The following is a 21,122-nucleotide window of genomic DNA, read 5'->3' as shown; positions in this document are numbered from 1 at the left end:
GTGCTTAGATCGGTTAACACACTTACATTAGGGATGGACGGACGGACGGACGGACGGACGGACAAACCGGAAAACAAAAATAGCTAAAGAAAATCACTAAATGAACCCTTTTCCTCTTTAAATAAAAAATTATGAATGTTTACATTATCTGCCCTTGAGTGCAATACATATTTGCCTGTTAACATCTCAAATAAATGTGTTGTAGTGTTTCATGACCCTTAAAATTGTTGTGGTAATAAATGTGCCACAATTGATGTCGATTGAGCTTAACTTGTTTTCAACCCAGAATATTCCTTTAATTCAGGGGTTGGCAACCTATGGCATTCGTGCCAGCATTAGCACTCGGAGGGGCAATTGCTGGCATTCCAGCAACGGCGAGAGGAGTAGACTATTGTATTTATATAAATTTCACACCTGCATACCAATCTTTATCTTGATATAATCCATCCTCATGATCACACAGTATGTTTTCATGAGCTCAATGGGGGCTAAACAAAAAGTTAAAATGTGATGAGAGTACAGTATACCCAACAGTTCCTCTTCTGTCGCTCTCTCCACGTTGTGTCGGAGAAGCGACACTAGGGGTCTCTCTCTCTCAGCACCTCAGCCTCAGGCCGCAACGAAGCCGCCCGACGCTGCATTACCTGTTCCGCCCCGCTGCGAGGCCCCGCCGGGTACGTCCAAAATACTCGTCCCTTTGGTGCCCCAAGCGCAGAGCTGGGAAGCGTGGCTTTCGCTTCCCAACGCATCACGCTGGCTGCACCGGACCATTCGACTCGGTTACGCAATTCAGTTTGCCCGGCTCCGCCCCCTTCAGGAGCGTCCGCTTTCCGCAGTACACGGCGAGCATGCCAGTTCCCTGCGCATGGAAATCGCGACCCTCTTAGCCAAGGGCGCGGTAGAGCCCGTCCCTCCAACCGAAATGAGGAAGAGTTTCTACAGCCCTTACTTCATTGTACCCAAGAAAGGCGGCGGCTTATGACCAATCCTGGACTTGCGAGTTTTCAATCGGGCCTTGTTAAAACTTCCGTTCAAAATGCTCACACAGAGAAATATTCTGGCTGGCGTTCAGCATCTAGATTGGTTCGCAGCGGTAGACCTGAAGGACGCGTACTTCCACGTCTCAATTCTGCCATGACACCGACCCTTCTTACGGTTCGCGTTCGACGGCCAGGCGTTTCAGTACAAAGTCCTCCCCTTCGGCCTGTCTCTGTCCCTTCGCGTCTTCACGAAAGTCGCAGAGGTGGCCCTTGCCCGCTCACGAGTAGCCGGCATCCGCATTCTCAACTACCTCGATGACTGGCTCATCCTAGCACACTCTCGAGAGTTACTATGCACACACAGAGACCAGGTGCTCCGGCACCTCAGCCGCTTGGGGCTTTAGGTCAACTGGGAAAAGAGCAAGCTCACTCGGTTCAGAGCATCTCTTTTCTCGGGTTGGAGTTAGACTCAGTCTCAATGACAGCACGCCTCACGAGCGAGCGTGCTCAGTCGGTGCTGGACTGCCTCGCTTTCTTCAAGCCAGGCACAGTGGTCCCTTTAAAACTTTTCCAGAGGCTCCTGGGGCATATGGCATCCTCCGCGGCGGTCGCGCCGTTGGGGTTGATGCATATGAGACCACTCCAGCACTGGCTCCAGACTCGAGTCCCGAGACAAGCATGGCACCACGGCACGCATCGGGTAAGGATCACCCCCTCCTGCCTCAAAACACTCCGACCCTGGACAGACCTCTGCTTTCTACGGGCAGGAGTGCCCCTGCAGCAGGTGTCCCGACACGTTCTGGTCACAACCGACGCCGCCCGGTCCGGGAGGTCTTGGGAAGGGGCCCCGCTGCGTTGGCATATCAATTGCCTGGAGTTGTTGACCGTCCTTCTTGCTCTCAGGAAGTTCCTCCCGTTAGTTCGGGACAAACATGTCCTCGTGAGATCGGACAGCACCACGGTGGTGGCGTACATAAATCGCCAAGGCGGCGTACGCTCCCGCCACATGTCACAACTCGCCCGCCGTCTCCTCCTATGGATCCAGCAGCGACTCAAGTCGCTGCGTGCCACTCACATCCCCGGCAAGCTCAACGTCGTAGCGGACGCGCTATCACGACAACGCCTGCCCGGCGGGAAGTGGAGGCTTCACCCCCAGTCGGTCCAGCTGATTTGGGAACGGTTTGGCAAGGCCCAGGTAGACCTGTTCGCGCCCAGGAAACCTCCCACTGCCCGCTCTGGTACGCCCTAACAGAGGCTCCCCTCGGGACAGACGGCTGGCACACAGCTGGCCCTCGGGGCTGCGCAAGTACGCATTTCCCCAGTGAGCCTTCTTGCACCGGTGCTGTGCAAGGTCAGGGAGGACGAGGAGCAAGTCACGTTGGTGGCCCCCTACTGGCCCACTCGGACTTGGTTCTCGGAACTCAGGCTCCTCACGACAGCTCCTCCCTGGCGGATTCCCCTGAGAAAGGACCTCCTCTCTCAGGGACGGGGCACGCTCTGGCACCCGCCCAGACCTCTGGAACCTCCACGTCTGGTCCCTGGACCGGACGCAGAAGAGCTAGCCGGCTTACCGGCGACCATTGTGAATACAATCAACCAAGCCAGAGCCCCTCTACCAGGCACCTTTACGCCCTAAAGTGGCGCTTGTTCACGAGATTGGTGTTCTTCCCGAGCCGAAGACCCGCAGAGATCGCTGATTAGGTCAGTGCTTCTGTTCCTACAGGAGAGGCTGGACAGGAGGCTGTCCCCGTCCACCCTCAAGGTGTATGTTGCCGCTATCGCCGCCCACCACGATCCTGTAGACGGCAAGTCTTTGGGTAAGCACGACCTGATCCTCAGGTTCCTGAAAGGCGCCCGGAGGTTGAATCCCTCACGGCCAGGCCTAGTTCCCTCCTGGAATCTCTCGGTAGTCTTGGCAGGACTCCAGAGACCTCCCTTCGAGCCGCTCGAATCAGTTGGACTCAGGGCCCTCTCTCTTAAGACGGCCCTGCTGATCGCGCTCGCCTCCATCAAGAGGGTCGGGGACCTGCAAGCGTTCTCTGTCAGCGACACTTGCCTGGAGTTCGGTCCGGCAGATACGTCTGTGATCCTAAGACCGCGACCGGGCTATGTGCCCAAGGTTCCTACCACACCATTCCGAGATCAGGTAGTGAACCTGCAAGTGCTGCCCCGGGAGGAGGCAGACCCAGCCCTTTCGTTGCTGTGTCCAGTGTGCGCCCTGCACATTTACCTGGACTGCACACAGAGCACCAGACGCTCTGAGCAGCTCTTTGACTGCTTTGGGGGACGGCAGAAAGGGAATGCCGTCTCCAAACAGAGGCTTGCCCACTGGGTTGTCGACGCCATCACACTGGCTTATCACACCCAGGCCGTGCCCCTACCCTTGCGGGTCCGAGCTCACTCAACAAGGGGTGTTGCGTCCTCGTGGGCACTGGCCAAGGGCACCTCCCTAGCAGACATCTGTAGAGCCGCGGGTTGGGCAACACCCAACACCTTCGCGAGGTTTTACAACCTCCGCGTTGAGTCGGTTAGCGCCTCGTGTTTTGTCAGGTCCGAGCCCGTGAGAACTCGGTAACACGTGGACCGACTGGCCGGGTGGATCACTTGCGCTCAGCGCCTTTTCCTGACGTCAAGGTAAAGTAGTGCGCCTTCTTCCCAGGGCGCCCACTCCGAGTCGGGCCCCTGGTCGATTCCTCCCCAGCCCTCCGGGTCCAGCGGTTCAGCGGAGGAACTCGCCGACCCAAGCCACTGCGGGTACCCTGATGGCTACCCTGTACTGGTATAGGTGCTCCACAGGTAAGGCCTCCTGCTCGGACTCCCCTGTGTGTAATTCCATGGTTCTGTCCCCTACGAGCGGACCCCGTGTCTCCCTTAGGCAGTTACAGCTGCCTCGGTCGCCGTGCTGTAGCAACTCCCCCCTTTCGAGGCTGGATCTACCACCGCACCATACTTTCCACACGAGCCCTAAGACGGCCGTGTGACGTGTCTACCACTTTTCCTCCCCAAGAAAAAGGGCAGGTGTGGTCTCTGCAGGGTCTGGGTAAGACCCCCTTCCCTATATGCATGTAAGGGCCCCGGCCGTGATTGCTCTATGCGAGAAACATAGAGAGAAAAGAGGCCTAGCCAGGCTGGCCCGTTCCCATGTTGGCAAACATCGCCTTGTTCCCCTCCCAGGGTAACTAGAAGGACTCCAATGTTCTTATGAGGCAATGGGGAAGGGTACGTGCAGCCAGGTACAGACGATGCGCGGCACTGGATGAAATCCCTGCCCGCCTCTGTATCGGCAGTTCACGTACATGGTTCAGCACATGGCAAGATTGGAATGGGTCCCCTAGTGTCGCTTCTCCGACACAACGTGGAGAGAGCGACAGACGGGGAACGTTTGGTTACGTATGTAACCTCTGTTCCCCGAGGGAGGGAACGGCACGTTGTGTCTTTCCTCCGCCATGTCACTGAACCGAGCCACTGTTGTGACCGGACCATTCTGGCTCAGAAAAATCCTGACTAAACTTCCGTATTTGCCCCGCTTAAATACCCGTATGTCCGGGGGCAGGGTATGCAAATACTGACTGCCAACTCCCATTGGCCCTTTTCAATAGGTCAGAGGTGAATATCGGCGCTCAAGAGAGACCCCTAGTGTCGCTTCTCCGACACAACGTGTCGTTCCCTCCCTCAGGGAACGGAGGTTACATACGTAACCAAACGACTCTTGCAGCACGTGCAAGCCATTCGCACATCACGAGCCAGTGATGTATCAGGCAACGCCAGGAAGAGTGTAGAGCGGAGGAGGGCGGGGCGGGGTCAGGCTGGAACAACGCACGCCCGGTACCCAATCAGCCTGATGGGGCGTGCGAGGGATAAATGCGGCCGGTGACAACCATTCGAGAGAGAGAGAGAATTACAGGCCGCTGCTCTGTGTGTTTTGTTTGTGTGTTTTTGGTTCAGTTTACTATTAAACTATTATTTATATTGCCAAGCCGGTTCTTGCCTCCTTCTTTCCCTTAACTCACTTTACAAAGAAATATTTAGGATTCCACACAATTTGGTGATCAGTAATCAAATAAGCAAATTTGTGACATTAGCTGTGTAAAGTCATTTTGTGCAAAAGGACAGGTTTTCTTTCATTAAAGCACTTAAGATGCTTTGTGAAAGTTCACTTGCAGCATCATGCTCATTATGATTATATCATAATCATTGGGTTTAACACAAAATTTTCACTCAAACTGTTATGCTGATAATATCATTTGTAATGACAAATAAACGCTTAAATGAGAAAGATGAAAAATAGAAACATTTACACAAGTGGATTCATACTTCGGAAAATCTCAAACAACTGCGTGTTTTGTTTTTTTTGGGGGTTGGGGTTGGTGTCGGCACAGCCATTGACCAGGAAAATAAATAAATGGCACACCATGTCAAAAATGTTGCTGACCCCTGCTTTAATTACACTCTAGAAATTAGATGTTTTCTGGACATTTTTTACTTTAAGCCAAGAAAAATTATCAAAATTACTTTGAACATACATACATGTTCATCTTAGCAGAGATTAATTCATATAATTGTTTTGTGTGAATTGTATATTTAGTGTATTTATGAATTATCTAATTGATCTGGCAAAAAAAATGTATGTCATGTCAATTACTTTATTTTATAAATCAGTTTAAGTGTGCTACTGATGTGTGAGAGTGTCCCTTAATTGCTTACCACCCTCTTTGATGGTATTGTCACTGTGGCTGTTGGAGTGTTCAGGCAAGTTGTGATGGGAATGAAAATGTTTTGCTCCAAGACTGTCCACATCTCCTGTAGTATCTGAGCTTCCACGGCGTGTTAACTTTCCTGCAAGACAACAAAACATACCCTCAATATGGCAATAATCTAAAATAACAGATATATAGGACACATCATAATGTGAATACATGTGTGTGGGTAAATATGAAATGTATTCCATCTACAAAATCAAACTATATTTACAACACAGATGATAAAAATTGATTAGATTCTGATGCAGGTATACCCATGATGGTGGAAGGCCAGCCTCCACGGTCCAGAGCACGGCGGTCATCTCCCAGTCCAGAGAAGCTTCCAAAGGAGAAGGTGCTACGTGTGGGTGAGACGTCAAGGTGGTCTTCATGCATCAGGAATGGTATGCCCATTCGCCGCTGACGTTTCTTCCCAGTATGGTGGAATGGGATAGAGCCTTTTCTCTCCCGATCTTCTCTACGATTCTTAAACTGAATAAACAAATTAGCAGTCACAGGATTTAAAAAAGTGTATGGTAAAATGGTGAGCTTTCAAGCAAAAATTATGTAGTTAGAAAATAGATATTGGGGTTTACATCTTCAATACACTTGGCATAAATCTTTAAAGGGGTCATGACATGGGTTTTTTTATTGTATTATTATGTTCCCTTAGGTGCAATTATAGTATTAATATATTTTTTTTTAAGAAAAACTTTTAAAATCTAGTGATTTATGACCTTTTCCCACCCTGTTTCTCATCCTCTGATTCAAACAGTCTGTTTTGGGGGCGTTTTCCATTTAAGACTTCAGTGTTAACGCCCACTGTTATGATTGGCTAACGTCAGTGCCTATGTATCAATTATTGACGCTCCCAGCCAGAACAATATGCAAGTAAACTAAGTAAAAACACTGTGATTATTCATAATGAATGAAATTGCGCTTTAAAAAGTAGTTTAAAGTTTAAAATAGATTACTTACAGTTTGCGTCGTCGTTGTTCCCAGAATAGTCGGCACGGACTTATCTTTGAGCAACAGTTTTCTGGCAAAGCCAGCATCATATTGAGATTTGTTCTCAAAACAGTCATCCTTAAAATGTACAGAACAAACGCTTAAGTTAACACTGCCGTGACTGGGACATCCGCAAAAAATAAACTGCATCCATTTTTCCCTGACGTCTGGATCTTTCGGCAGCTTATTCAGAGGTTTTGTTTGACCACAGCCAGGAACAGCACATCTGTGTGGCATCGTAATTTTCCTGTGCACAAGTAGTCTCTGTCAGAGCTCGCTGTCCATCGACTGAACACTTGTGAGGCGCACGGCGATACGAAATGAGAGTAGTTGTCTTGCGCTTAAAGCGTAGTTATCTTGTGCTGGAGGCGATCATATGCAAACGCTGGTACGTCACTTCTAACCGTCACGTCACTTCTAACCATGAATCCAGAACGAGCTGTATTTTGAGCTTGATTAAATAAATGATTCGTTTAGAATGGGGAGGACGTCTTAAAACATTAAACTTGCAGGACGTTTTAATGATACAAAGACCTCTTATATACCAAAAGATCAAGGCAAATTTGGTTTCTCATGTCACGACCCCTTTAAAATAACATATAACAATAACAAAAAGCAAACCTTTTTGAATATGTTCATGCCCATCTCAGTTGAGAGGTCAGGGACTGCTTGCCTCCTGAGGTTGGTAACTGACACCTTGGAGAAGGTCTCAGAACTCAAAGACCTGCCCTCCTCATTGCATTTCAGAGTCATATCCTGAGGAAAAACAGGGAAAAGTACGATCTGAGAACAGAACAGAACAGTTTCACAATTCATGCCTTTAAAAAAAATGCCCAATGCCTTTGGGCATCATACATTATGTCGCAGCTAACTAGTAATACCAAATACACATCCACGCACAAAAGCCAGAACTTGAAACAACACTTAATGCTCAAGAAAGCCTAATTTTGAGCTCGTTGTCATTATGGGTTATTGTTTGTAGAATTTTTATTAAAATAATGAATTTAATCCTTTTTGGAATAAGGCTGTAACATAACAAAATGTGGAAAAAGTGAAGCGCTGTGAATACTTTCCGGATGCACTGTATATATAACAATTAAAAAATACAATAAAAAATCACACACATTTAAAACTACACATCTCTCTCTGCTTCCCCTCCCCGAGAGCCCTCCAAATATGCCAAATAGCTGCCCCATTTTACATTAAACAATTCCCAGTTTCCCTGCCTTCTATATGACATTTATTCGAATGCCACCACCCTGCCCATCTCTATGCACCACTCCCGAAATAAAGGTGCTCCAGCCGACCTCATCCTATTAGGATAACCTGCATGCCAATCATAACACTGGCTAGGACCCAATTTTTTATATATTTATACCCTATATTAATGACCACCCCATCACCTAAAATAGTCTGTGGCAATATGAAATTTAAGTGTCCATTACGTCACACATAAAACTTTGAACCCTCAGCCCAAAATCTTGGATCTTAACGCACCACCAAAAACATGGGTTGTGTCCCCATTTTCTGATTGGCATTGCCAGCAGGGCGGTGTGTATTTTAGACCAACCCTATACAATCTAGAGAGGGTCCAATAGAATCGATGTAAAATCTTAAATTGCATAAGGTGCACACTTGCATCTCTAGATGTAGACAACGTTTTTAGAATCCTAGCCCACACTCCCTCCTCCAATACCAAGCTTAAATCTTTCTCCCATAATATCTTGAGAGAAGTTGAAGCTCTGTCCCCAGACTTTTTCAAAAGCAGTAATCACCACTTCTAGAATATCTGCCACTTTAGTGATACTCCAAAAAATAGTACAAGCAGGTGGCACAGCTGTAAATACCTAAAGAATTGAGACCTGGGGATCCCAACATTTTTAACCATCTCAACGCTCCACTATCATAGCGTACTAACCTCCCTCACAATCCACTCTGTCCATCAGAAAGGGGACTTATTAATTAATAATTTTGGGTTCAGCCATATGCTCAAAGCAACATTTAATAAATGTCTGAATTAAACCCTATAGACACTTTTGTCCATACCGAGTGCAAATGCGAGATAACAGGGTGTAACTTAACTTCTCAAATTTGTTTGATAGAAAGGCTTTGCAATGGCGAAATAGGGGCAAGAATTTCCTGTTCAATACAAAACCAGGGTGGGGCTCTCTGAGGTGGAAGTGACCAATGAGCCAAATGTCTGCGACCGAATGCATACTAATAAATTGCAATTGCAATAAGAGAGGGGGACATCTACAGGGAGGGATTGTAGCACGTAGTTTAATTTTAGAATACAATTCATTTTAATAACATAAACCTTCCCAATCATAGATAAATGTAAAAGAGCCCACCTGCCCATATTGCTCAAAAACATTTTTATTAAAGGGTCAAAATTAACTCTAACTAAATCATTTTCTGGGAATAAAATGCCCAAATACGCCACTGGAAGGCACCCGGCTGAAAAGCCATTACTGGGCAGTACGCTGTCAGAGCCAAAGCTTTGGAATTAGACCAATTGACTCTGTATCCTGAGAACTTCAAAAAGGAATTAATAATACTGTGGAGGCAAGGAATAGATCTAGTAGGGTCGGAGACGAATAATAAAATAGCATCTGTGTAAAGCAAAAGTTTATGCGCCATACCTACCGCCAGCACCCCTGGAAAGTTATCCTCCTTTCTTATCGAGCTAATGGTTCCAAGGCAAGACAGAACAATAATGGAGAAAGAGGCCAACCCTGCCAGTTGTCCCTATCCAGAGTAAAATAATCTGAAATTAATCCAATTGTTTGTACCGCCACTACTGGGTGTCTATGAAGTAATTTCATCCATCCAATAAAAGTATTCCCGAACTCATATATTTCCAAAATTTTAAAAAGATAATCCCATTCTACCATATCAGATGCCTTTTTGGCGTCAAGTGAGATGGTAGTGATCAGAGTCTGATCACATGATATTGATGAAACACCAAATGTTATCAGAAGAGCTACGGTCCCGAATAAACCCCACCTGATCTTTAATCTTAGCCAAAATTCTAGCAGAATCAGGGAAATTGGATGGTAACTCTTACACTCATTTGGATCTTTGTCCTTTTTAACCCTTTCCCCGCCAGCGTTTTTAAAAAAAAGTTGCCAGCCACCGCCAGGGTTTTTGACGATTTTCGCTAAACTTTAATGGCTCGCAGAATATTTTCTTCCATGAATATATGAAGATGCTATATATCACAATAAAGATCTTTTAGGCAAAAAAAACGATTTTATTTTATCTTCATTTGTTCTTTTTTTATTGCGACTTGAACAGAGGTAGGTTTTGTCAAAAAACAACATTTCAGACAAAAAGCTGAGAAAAAGGCATGTTTATGTCTGATATTTTGAGCTTCTCATACTCCACTTCTTCATGTTTGAGACGATCGCAGTCTGTTTCTTTGATCAAAGAGTTGCGTACTCTTTCAAAACATGCGCAGGGGTCTTCCTTACCGTATAACACCTAAAACACGGAAACCCGGAAAATTCCGTGTTTGGCGGGGAAGCGTTTTTTCATAAAACACGGAAAATTCCGTGTTTGGCGGGGAAAGAGTTAAGAATCAGACTGATCCGGGCTTGTTTCATGGTTGGCAGAAGCTTTCCATTCTTTAATGATTCTGTTTGAACTTTTAGCAAAAGTGGAGCCAGTTCTGTAGCATAAGATCTGAAAAATTCAGTCTGGCGTGGAGCCATGCCTGTAGGCAAGGCCTTAATTACCTCGCCAATCTCCTCCAAGTTTATCTCAGAATCAAGAAAAATTCCAATGGTTCCACAAAGTTTCTAATATCTTCATCAGTAGACAAGATGTGGAACAACAGAGATCAAGATAGAATTCCTTAAAAGCATTAATATCAATGGCAAAAAGAGTGTGGAGAGCGAGGCTGACTGTGCAGGGAGGGGGGCCGGGATGGACACCTGGAACAAATTATCATGCCCAGCTGTTGGTGATTGCAGTGTTGGCAGGTGGAGGATAAAGCCGCAATGAGAGCTGCAGTTGCGAGAGTCTCCGGGAGAAAAGAACCTCGTTAATGTGTATTCATGCTTCTGAATAAACATTAACGTGCTGCAGTGGTGTTAAATGTCTTTGTTACACTGAAAAGCACTGACATTCAAGTGTTTTATGTTGGATGCTTATGAAGGCACATGCCTGAGTCGGCTGATGGGGGTATGTGGAGAGCAGGGGGCCGAGTGACGACTGTGTAAAACCAAGGCTGGACACCTGGAACGATTGACCTCGCACAGCTTTTGGTGATTGTGGTGTTAGTGGGTGGGAGATAAAGCCGCAACGAGAGCTGCAGTCAAGAGAGACTCCAGGAGAGAGAGAGAGATACAAGATTTAGAGTGTCCACTTCCTTACACACGAGGTAAACATTTCACCACCAGCAGATTTCACTGAGGGAGTGGTAGAAAAAGACTCTCTTTTTTATATAACTAGCCAAAAGCTTCCCTGCTTTGTCCCCCGACTCAAAGTATGACTGTCTTGCCCTGAATAGCCAAAACTCCACCTTCCTTGACAAAATAGTATTATATCTGTATTTCAATCAGGTCAATTCTCTGAGGCGATTAGATGACATTCGGCGCTTCAGCTCTGCCTTGGCACTTTTAATATTCCCTTAATATTCCACGAGTTCTTGTGCTTTGGATTTTTTGGTGAATGAGGCATAATTTATGATCCGCCCCCGAAGAACCACCTTAAGTGCCTCCCAAGCCATGCCCACAGAGGATACTGAGGACGAGTTGGCCTCCATATAGATTTCAGCCTTTACCAACTGTATGATTTCTTTTTCTCTGAATGTAGCAACACCTCTAAACACACAAGGGTGTGATCTGACAATAAAATGTTTCCATTTGAGCAATCAACAACAGATGAAATGAGGGACTTCATTATGATCAAGGACTGAGTCCATCAAAAGATTCAAATCTCCTCCCAATATTATATCATGAGGGGTGCCAGCGGCTTGTAACATCCCTTCAAGATCTATAAAAAAGCCCTGACCATCAACGTTAGATGCAGAAATATTTGTCAAAATAAGATTTTGTCCCTGAATTTCAGCTAAAACAATAATGACTCTTCCTAATTTAACTTTACTCCATTTGAGATACTTGAATTGTAGATGTTTACTTAGTGTAATGACTCCCCTGCACTTACTTGAGCCAGCACTAAAAAACAGGATTATAAAGACCACATTCCAACATTAGTGCAACAGTCAATCCCCGAACATTCCCCACAACCAAACAAACAGAAAAAAGAAAAACGTGCGCATTAACCCACGCACGACAGCACCAACTGGAGTCCATCTCTCCAAATTCAAACAGTCCATGTATGCCTACAAGAACCTCTGTGACAACTTTGCCGTCGGATTGCTCAAGTATAGGTGATTCTATAAACATTTTGTGAGATAGAATTACAGAGCAAAAGATAATCTATAAAACATACTCTGGCAAATAGGCAAAATAAACACAAAGAGCGTGTAGCTTAATCCATATAACTGTCCTAAAGATGTATTATTCTACAAAATAAACTCCAGCCGCTAGGCGAAGCCAGCATAAAAAGAGTGCACAGATTCTTCAGACAGTCAAATGAATGTTCAGTGAGCCAGTCCATTTGGCAATCGCCTTTGTCTATTTATGGACTACACTCTTCAAATGGAATACATAGACTATCATTTAATTGCCAACAAATGCATTCATCAGCCAACTAACAAAGGAAAATGCATCTATGTGAAATTCTTCAGTTAATCCAGGATGGACTTCAAAGACATTAGTCTTAAAGTTAATAATTTTATTTTTTATTTTTTAAACACCTTAATTACCTTGACTTGTACTGCACAAAAATAGCTAATATTTGCATTATATTCATGTTGTTCAGCCAGAGGGGAACTGGCTCTCGCTGTGAGCCTGGTTTCTCCCAAGGTTATTTTTCTCCATTAACCAACATCTTATAGAGTTTTGCATTCCTTGCCACAGTCAACTTCAGCTTGCACACAGGGGTTCTAAATACAATTATTATATAATTATTAAATTTGTATACACAATTTACAATAATATTTAATCAAACAACACAATGATCACTTTATATATACAGTATTACAGTTTAATCTTTGAATTTAAATGTTTGCAAGTTGGCAGCAAAGAGGTTCTCTCACAATTGCAGGTACTCACATAAGAATGGTGGAGAAGAAGAAGATTGTCAAGAGTCCTGCAGCTCCCACAATTACTTGTGGTGTGAAGGCTCATATCAAGGGAAATTTCCTTGCTGACCAGGCAGCTACTGTTGCCGCCGCACGAACAGCAGAAATCTTTGCTGCTCAGGCATGTCATTTGCGGGTCATCAAACTGATAATAATGCTAACAGCTCAAAGTGAATTTGGAATTTTTCTAAATTATTAGATGAATAAAGCTCAGAAAACCTTGTTTCCTTATCTGGCCATACTGATACACAGTATAGGACACTTAAGTGGCTCTCAAATATGTTCACGCTTTACTATAAAGTAGAATTAGGGTACCCTAATGGACTTGGACTTGTCACGGACTGCATTTTTACTCAGACTTGACTCTGACTCGAGCCTTTGGGACTCGGAGTCCAGCCGAGCCATGGCATTTGTAATGCAATGAAAAAAATTAAATAAATGAATAACAAAACAGAAATGAATGAACACATCTCTGTCTGCATGCAGCTGAATTAACCCCTGAAGACGTACACGTAGCCAGAGTTGTTTCACTGTGTTTATGCAAACTCTCGCACACACACATACGCACGTGCACAGGCAGACTCATCAGTAAACCAATACACTTGAATGTTACTACAGAGACTACTGTATAACATCGACTATGAGGTGGCTGGCATAACGAAAACATAAAGACGGGTATGTATCCAATGTAATAGAAACTAAACAAGGCAGTTTCACATGACACGGGACCTGACAGCTGGTAAAATTGCGTGTGGCATTTGTGCAGCCAAGACGGTGCTCGCATTGTGGTTTCATATTGGTTAAAACCTTAAAATCAAGAACTTAATTTAGTCAAGTCACCCACATCATGTCTCTCACAGTTTAAAAAAACAGCATATCGAAATAAAAATACATTAAAAATAGTATTAATATTGGATATTAAGTCTTTTTAGGCATAATGTATCTACACATGTAGGCCTCTGTAGTCTTTTGTGGTCCACGCAGTGTTGACAGCTTGAAATGTTCCATAATAGCTTGATAAAATAACTGTGTAACATTTTAAATAGTTGGGGAACAAAAGCAAAAGACACTTTTGAAGGACAATTCTGTTAAATTGATGTCTGAATATAATTATTCTCCATATTTTTCAGTTAAAGAAGAGCTCAGTGAAATTTTCTTTGGTTGGTATTTAAAGATTTCAGACTGATTGCAGACCAATGCAGCTGCCGCTCAAGCAAATGTCAAATTTGCTTTATCTTCTGCGTATTTATCTTTAGGTAAACGAGCAGCACGCAGAACTATCCTGCATTGTGCGGTTTCCCACAAATGAATTCGAAAATCATGTCTGTAACAACATGGCCCTAATATCATCAGTGTGCTTTTCCAGTGTTTTTAGATGTAGCATTTGCAGTCAAATTGTGAGACATAACTTCTCAGTGATTGCTAATTACTACTGTGTTGACTCATTTGTATGTACTGTATTTTCTCAAATCAGTCAGCAGATTCAGAAAGAAATCTCAGTGTAGACTATAATTTCTTAAGATAGGGATAGTTTTAAATAAAACTAAATTAAATTGAATTGACAAATTGAAAATGAAGTAGAAATAAAAACTAAATTAAAATTCAAAACATAATAACCTTGGTCGTAATCAGCCGAGGCCCATGCATTTTAAGTCTAGGCCTTCAGTGCAATTCAACTCCCGATGTTGTTATAACAATGCAAAAAGCACTTACCAATTTACTTGAAGTGAAAATCAGTCCTCCTTTCCGGTTTAATTAATCAATCACATGATCATGCAGAACATCTCAGGTTTTTAAATCCTCTTGACATCTATTTCTCAACAGCAATAACAGCAGTGATGACAGATGTCTCGTCAGCAAGATCTCATGCTATTCGCTTTTAAATTACGTACATCACTTAATGCATGATTGCGTCACTCAAGGCCAGCTAGAAGGCCTGGACTGGGACATATCCTAAAGACCACACCCACCAAGAACAAATAAATCAATCTGATTGGCTGATGAATATGACTATCTGACTTTAGATATCCATTAATTTGTACTGTTGAGGGATTCTTCAGAAATTCTGAAGGCCTGATGGGGTGGAGCTCAGACTCACGCGATGCTTAAGCTAAGGAGCCCGTTTGTAGATGAATTTGGAGTGGAAACGATTGGAATTACATAGGCAAAAAGGTCAATGAGAATGAAAGGATGAACATTTTTATTTATTTATTTGAAGGCTTTGCTGGCCCTGAGAAATCACTTTCTTTAGTCTACGTTTGAGTGGAGGGGAAAAAGCAACAAATAATTTCAATGTCAACAGAACGCAATAAGAGGTGTGTTGAAGGACAGTTTTGTCGTCATACAACTAATGCATATGCTTTCATTCTGAAACAACTTTGAAGTTTGTTCAGCAGGATACTAATCATAAAATATAAATATTAAATGCAACAGAGGTGTTTTTGTTACATTTATATTGACAAACTGTTTTTCTTAGTTGTGAAGTTTAAAATAAGCTTAAAATATTGATGTTGAGTTTACGTTACAATTTTAATTCAGATTCAAGAACAGATTCATTCGGACTCAGACTTGATTATTTAAAGACTTGGACTTCACTTGTACTCGACTAAGGTGGACTCGAACCCAACACTACTATAAAGTATAGCAAGGTGATTCAGTTCATACAGAGAACTAGTTACTAGATGTGAGACATGTGAAAAATGAAATTCTATCATTTGCTAACTGAACAACTGCACCCTCTGGGCTGTTTTGTGAATTGTTTTCTGGCTGTTTTCTGAATAGTTTTGTGAATTGTTTCCTGAATAGTGATTTCATAATTCTTCCTAAAAGTAAGGGTTACAAGGATGTTTTGGTCATGTTGACTAGTTTTCAAAGTAGGTTGTAACACCACTTGAGAAACAGCGCTAAGAAATGGTTGGGAAAAACATTAAGGAAGACATTGCTGAATTATTGCTAAACTACTGGCTTGAAACATCATTCCCAGATGGGGAATGTTACACAATATAGATTCTGATCAGGGCACACGTTTTACTGGTCAGGTATGTCAAGAAGTTTGTAAGGTCAGATATGTCAAGAAGTTTGTAAACTTCTGGGGATTCAATGGTATTTCCATTGTCTAGGTCAGGACAGGCATTGTAGAAAGGATTAATCACGCTTAATTGGTTAAGCATGATTGGTGAAATATGGACTAACATGGGTAGTTGCTCCTACATTGGTCCCATTAGCATCTGTTCAGCTAATAAAGATTTGGGCTGGGTTCTTTTTGAGGTTGTCAAAGGTCGACCAATGTTGTTACAGGATTCTCTTTTGGTGGATTGCATGACTTCGATTGAAGCAGTACAAATGCTCAAAGGCAGGTTCAGGATGCATGGAAATTGCCCTAGAGAAGGGACAAAGCATTATATATATTTTTTTTCATATAAATATCGATTTCGTTTTATCACCCAGCCCTAGATCCAGCCCTGTCTTAGAAACTAAAACATTTCAGAATAGTGCCACTGGAATTCTTAGCTGATGTGTTTTTATTTCATTGGCTATTTCTCAATGAAAGAGTAGTTTCATTACATTATTTCATATTACCAGCTAAAACTGCTGTCTGAAATCAGGATCACTGCCAGCACACTACCATGTTTTAATCACATGATTGTTGCTGTGCTGCATTACCTGTGTTTTGTGAGTATTGACCAAAGAGGGGGTAGCAGCCACCATGGAGCTACTGCGAGGTCGTGGTAGGGGGGGTATCAGGGGCTGGGGGGAGCATTCGGGTTTCTCCTGCAGTATCTGTCGCAGTCGCTGCAGATAGAATATAAGGGCCCAGTGGACACCATCTTCTGTCCAGTGAGGCTGCATCAAGCAACGCAGCACTGCAACATCAAAGTAGGTGCCATACCTTGCTCGCTGTGATACAGACATATCACCAGGGACTGAGAACCTTTGAATGAAAAAAAAAAGAGAGATTCTTACATAAAATGAGGGTCAGAAGGAATCGAATTTCAGACTGAGGTTGCTGAGAATTGTTGCTTGGCAACTGTATTATGAACACATGCTCGGGCTAACACTGTGGCAGATGGGGAGACAGACAGACATTGGAGACTGTTTATATAGCCAACATGTAGTGACCTTAATAAGTGTCTTAATAATTTCTGTCAGGGTAGAGGGAACACATTAAGACTTATATGATTTTGGCCATACATACTGACCTAAATGTTATGATTAATTTTTTTCAGTTCCAACATAGTTTGATATAATCCAGCTATTTTTGTCACCTGTATGTACAGTATAGACACTCACTTCTTCTGCTGTGAAAATCCTTTCTCTAAAGCCTGCTGTGAGGACCCTCCCTTGTCTACAGAGTTGCCACGACGACAGCTCTGTCCTGTCACTGAGGGGGAGGAAGAGCTGAGCAGAGCTGATTCGCATACCACCTGGAGTAGCCGAGAGAGAAGAGGAAGTCACATGACTCGAGCAGCACAATTATGTTAATGCACTAAGAGGGGAAATTCATATACGGCTGGACTAAATGAGCAGCTGCAAATCCCAGCCTAAAAACTTACTGCAGGGCAAGGGTTGCTGATATCACGAGGACTACACTGGTTATTCACTGGAGAATTCCTCTTTGCTGTTAAGGATATAACAGAGAAAATTAACTATTTCAACACAAAGACGTAACACTGGAAAAAGCTGACCAAAACACATTTTAAAATAAACTTAAAAACATTTTAATTTACATAAATCTAACCTGTAATTATGTTGCGCATGGGCTTGATGAGGGCAGAAAAGGCAGGAACATCAGGTTGACGGTGCTCCCACATTGGCTGCCAAATAACAAGTCCACCAGCCAGTCGGAAGGTGAGGTCTGACTCCTGCCACATGACAAATTATTGCAACCAGCTGATATTCCACAATCAAAAAAACACAACAAAATTTAGCAAAAAAAGCAAAGCCATAAAAAAGATTTTGAATTTAATCAATATCTAAAGTAAAGGTTGCAACCTTGATCCTGTTAATGAGGGGAGCAAAGAGAAACACAAAGAGCTCCACAGTGGCCATGTTCTTGTGGTACAGTTTGGCACGGGCATACTCGTTCTCTTCAGTTGTGCTACCGTTGCGGTCTGTGAGGCCCTGATTACCCATTGGCTGAAGGTAGGCACTACTGCTACCACTGCTGCCACCCGACCAGCCATGTCCCAGGCCAGGCTCCTGGTGGCACTCCTGGGCCGCTTCCAGAAGCATCCAATGAAGAGTGTGAAGGAGTTTAGTCTCAGCTACACCAAGTTTATCCTGGTGCCCTGGTGGAGAGAGACAAGGATTGTTCATGGATAGCTCAGCAACAAAATTAGTTTACCATTTAAAGAAAAGTAACAGAACTGACATGGCATAAAGCCAGGGCAACTATCAACCTATTTATAAGAGCAACTGTACCAATAAAGCAATCATTTAGCCTGTATTTACATATAACAGCTTTTCATGCATGAAAACATAATGGATACATAACCGGAAGCTTACCATTGCATTACAGAAACTGAGACCAGCTTTTACAGGAGGGGCATAGTTACCCCAGAGATTGCTCCATCCCAGCAATGACCATCAATTATATAAATAAATGATTTACCCAAGAAAGCAATGCACAGGGGTAATAACAACCTAGTAATTGCAGTTTAATAAGGGTTCCTACCCAGCTTGTTGCGGTTTGAGAGAAGGATGGAAGTGCAGTGGAGAACATGAGGCAGCGCAGCCTGGACCAGTTCCCAGCGAGAGATGCTCTGGATGGCCTCAGTGAGAGCCGGAGAGAGGCCGTGGAGTTTATTCTCCACCAGCACCCGCTCAAATGACTAGGTAGGATATATTTGTGAGCCATTAAAGAGCATGATTTATTACATGAATACTTATTTGTGTTACTCCGTTATTTGTATACAATCAAGGGAACTGAATCTACCAGACTGACTGTCAGTCATTTGGCACTTCCACCAGTTTTTTATTATTTTCCTTAACCTACCATTGTATTAATGTTTCTTAGAGTACATTGAAATATACAGTACAATTATTTTATAGAGTAAAAAAACTTACAAATGTGCATGAACCTTTCAATCTTTTGACATTAAACTGATTTATGGGTAATTGACCAATAAGGTTTCCTGAGGTGATAAAAATTAGATTTTTTTTCTAGTTGAAAACATGTGTCAAGTTCATTGAAGTGTAATCTTTGTGCCAATGTTGGTTTCATAATTGCTTTTATTATAACATTTTCTACCAAATAAAAAAAATATTTAATGACTTCAAAAGAATAGTTAATTCAAAAATGAAAATTTACTCACCCTCATGCCATCCCAGATCGGTATGACTTTCTTTCTTCTAAAGAACACAAACAATGTTTTTAAGTAGAATATTTTAGTTCTGAAGCTCCATAAAATGCAAGTGAATGGTGACCAAAAATGTAAAGCTCAAAAAGCACATAAAGGCAGCATGCAAGTAATTCATAAGACTCCAGTGGTTTAACCCATGTCTTCTGAAGTAATCCAATCCGTTTTGGGTGAGAACAGACCAAAATCGAACTCTTTTTTTCACTATAAATCTTGACATCATCAGTCTCCTTGCTTGGTTACACATCCTAGTGCCATCTAGCACGCTTTGCATGTAATTGAGCTTGAAATCATGATCGTACCTAGAAACTGCAATCAATGGCAAGCTGTACAGTGGAAAAGGAGTAACATTTTGGTATTTTGCTACCCAAAAGACATGGATTAAACCACTTGAGTCTCATGGATAACGTTTATGTTGCTTTTTATTTTTATTTTATTTATTTTTTTTGAGCTTCAAAGATTTGCTTACCATTCACTTGCATGGTAAGTACCTACAAAGCTGAGATATTCTTCTAAAAATATTCATTTGTTTTCTGGAGAAGAAAGAAAGTCATACACATGTGGGATGTCATGACTGTGAGTAAATTATGAGAGAATTTTCATTTTTGGGAGAACTACCCCTTTAAAACATATTCATTTAAAAAATGTTTTCAATTATATTTCTCAAGGTAAAATTGACACTTTTTTAATAAATTTTTTTTTAATACTCACCACACAGGAGGCTTCATACTGCTTCCCTAACTTTGGCCGCAAAAACGCGCTGAAACAAATATCAACAAAGAAACAAATGCTTATCATTTAGATACATACGTGTAATAAAACTGCATATAAACTAACTAGATTGGGTCGATTTGGACAATCCGTGCAACAGTATGATTTTTTGCATTTTAATTAAGACGAGTCCTAGATTCGGCATTGACAGAATCAGACTCAGTGCTTGAAGGTGAAAAATTCGATCGGATATTCCGCTCATTTTGTTCATGGTTTCATTATTAGACACAAGGAGCGGCTGTGTAAGAAAAGATGACGCACGAGATGCAACAAAAATCCATTCAAAGACTACGTGAGACGCATACGAATGAGAGACGTTCTGCGGGAGCCGTAATAATGACAAAATTATAATACAAATAATAATAGTCCGACGATGCCCATCGCTCACAGAAAACACCTGTTATGCCACGACTAAATCACTGACCTGGTCTGTCTCCATAGAAAGGTTTGGATCGGAAAAGGGATCCCCCTGCAGTTTTCCTGGTCACTGTCATCCAAGCTCTTCCTTTTCACCATTTTTGACCGACCTTGCTGGATGTAAAGGTACAGACGGTCCGCTCAGAGCTTAATTTGACTCCGGGCATCACCGTCACATTCTACATCTGAGCGAAAAATGGCTGCAGTTGTTGACTTGTGTCGACACCACCACACGGAACAGCGCTGAAAGACTGAATCCACTTGTCAATTAAGCGCCACTGACCACCGGTTTAAAGATACAGCTCTGAATACGTAATAATGGTGCTATACAACCCCTATTGTCTTTCAAGCTCGAGTGCAAACATGTCAGGGTAACAGGGTTATATTTAAGGGTTCATGCCTATAAAAATTTATAAAAATTTTGCTTGGTGGGTTCCATTAAAATAGCATAGTGCAATTAAGTAAACTACGATTGCTAAAATGAAAAAAAAAAGAAAATAATAAAAAATAATAATCATTAGTAATGGACAGTGGCGTAGTTAGGCCTGGGCTTCCGGGGCTTAAGCCCTGGGTCTTTTTGTTCTGGCCCAGGGTCTTGTGATCCAATTCCGATAATATCTTTGTACTCCGATTATTT

General features: G+C 42.9%; 1 protein-coding gene across 1 annotated transcript in view; it reads right to left on the bottom strand.

Annotated features, from left to right (window-relative positions):
• LOC127646294 (protein unc-80 homolog) overlaps positions 1-20,595 on the bottom strand; it is a 123,486-nt gene extending 102,891 nt beyond the window's left edge. Inside the window, exons 1-11 of the mRNA XM_052129823.1 lie at positions 20,493-20,595; positions 20,009-20,057; positions 18,613-18,769; positions 17,931-18,226; positions 17,677-17,800; positions 17,492-17,556; positions 17,229-17,362; positions 16,602-16,869; positions 7,349-7,483; positions 5,995-6,211; positions 5,685-5,816 (exon numbers count right to left, since the gene is read on the bottom strand). Of these exons, the coding sequence (XP_051985783.1) occupies positions 5,685-5,816; positions 5,995-6,211; positions 7,349-7,483; positions 16,602-16,869; positions 17,229-17,362; positions 17,492-17,556; positions 17,677-17,800; positions 17,931-18,226; positions 18,613-18,769; positions 20,009-20,057; positions 20,493-20,584 (1,669 nt within the window). The 5' untranslated portion in view covers positions 20,585-20,595. The remainder of the gene's footprint in view (positions 1-5,684; positions 5,817-5,994; positions 6,212-7,348; positions 7,484-16,601; positions 16,870-17,228; positions 17,363-17,491; positions 17,557-17,676; positions 17,801-17,930; positions 18,227-18,612; positions 18,770-20,008; positions 20,058-20,492) is intronic.
• Between the last annotated feature and the right edge of the window lie 527 nt (positions 20,596-21,122).

This window comes from Xyrauchen texanus, chromosome 7 (assembly GCF_025860055.1).
Source record: "Xyrauchen texanus isolate HMW12.3.18 chromosome 7, RBS_HiC_50CHRs, whole genome shotgun sequence".
Lineage (NCBI taxonomy): Eukaryota > Metazoa > Chordata > Actinopteri > Cypriniformes > Catostomidae > Xyrauchen > Xyrauchen texanus.
The sequence above is the reverse complement of the archived record's forward strand: the minus strand, read 5'-3'. Positions and strand labels throughout refer to the sequence as shown.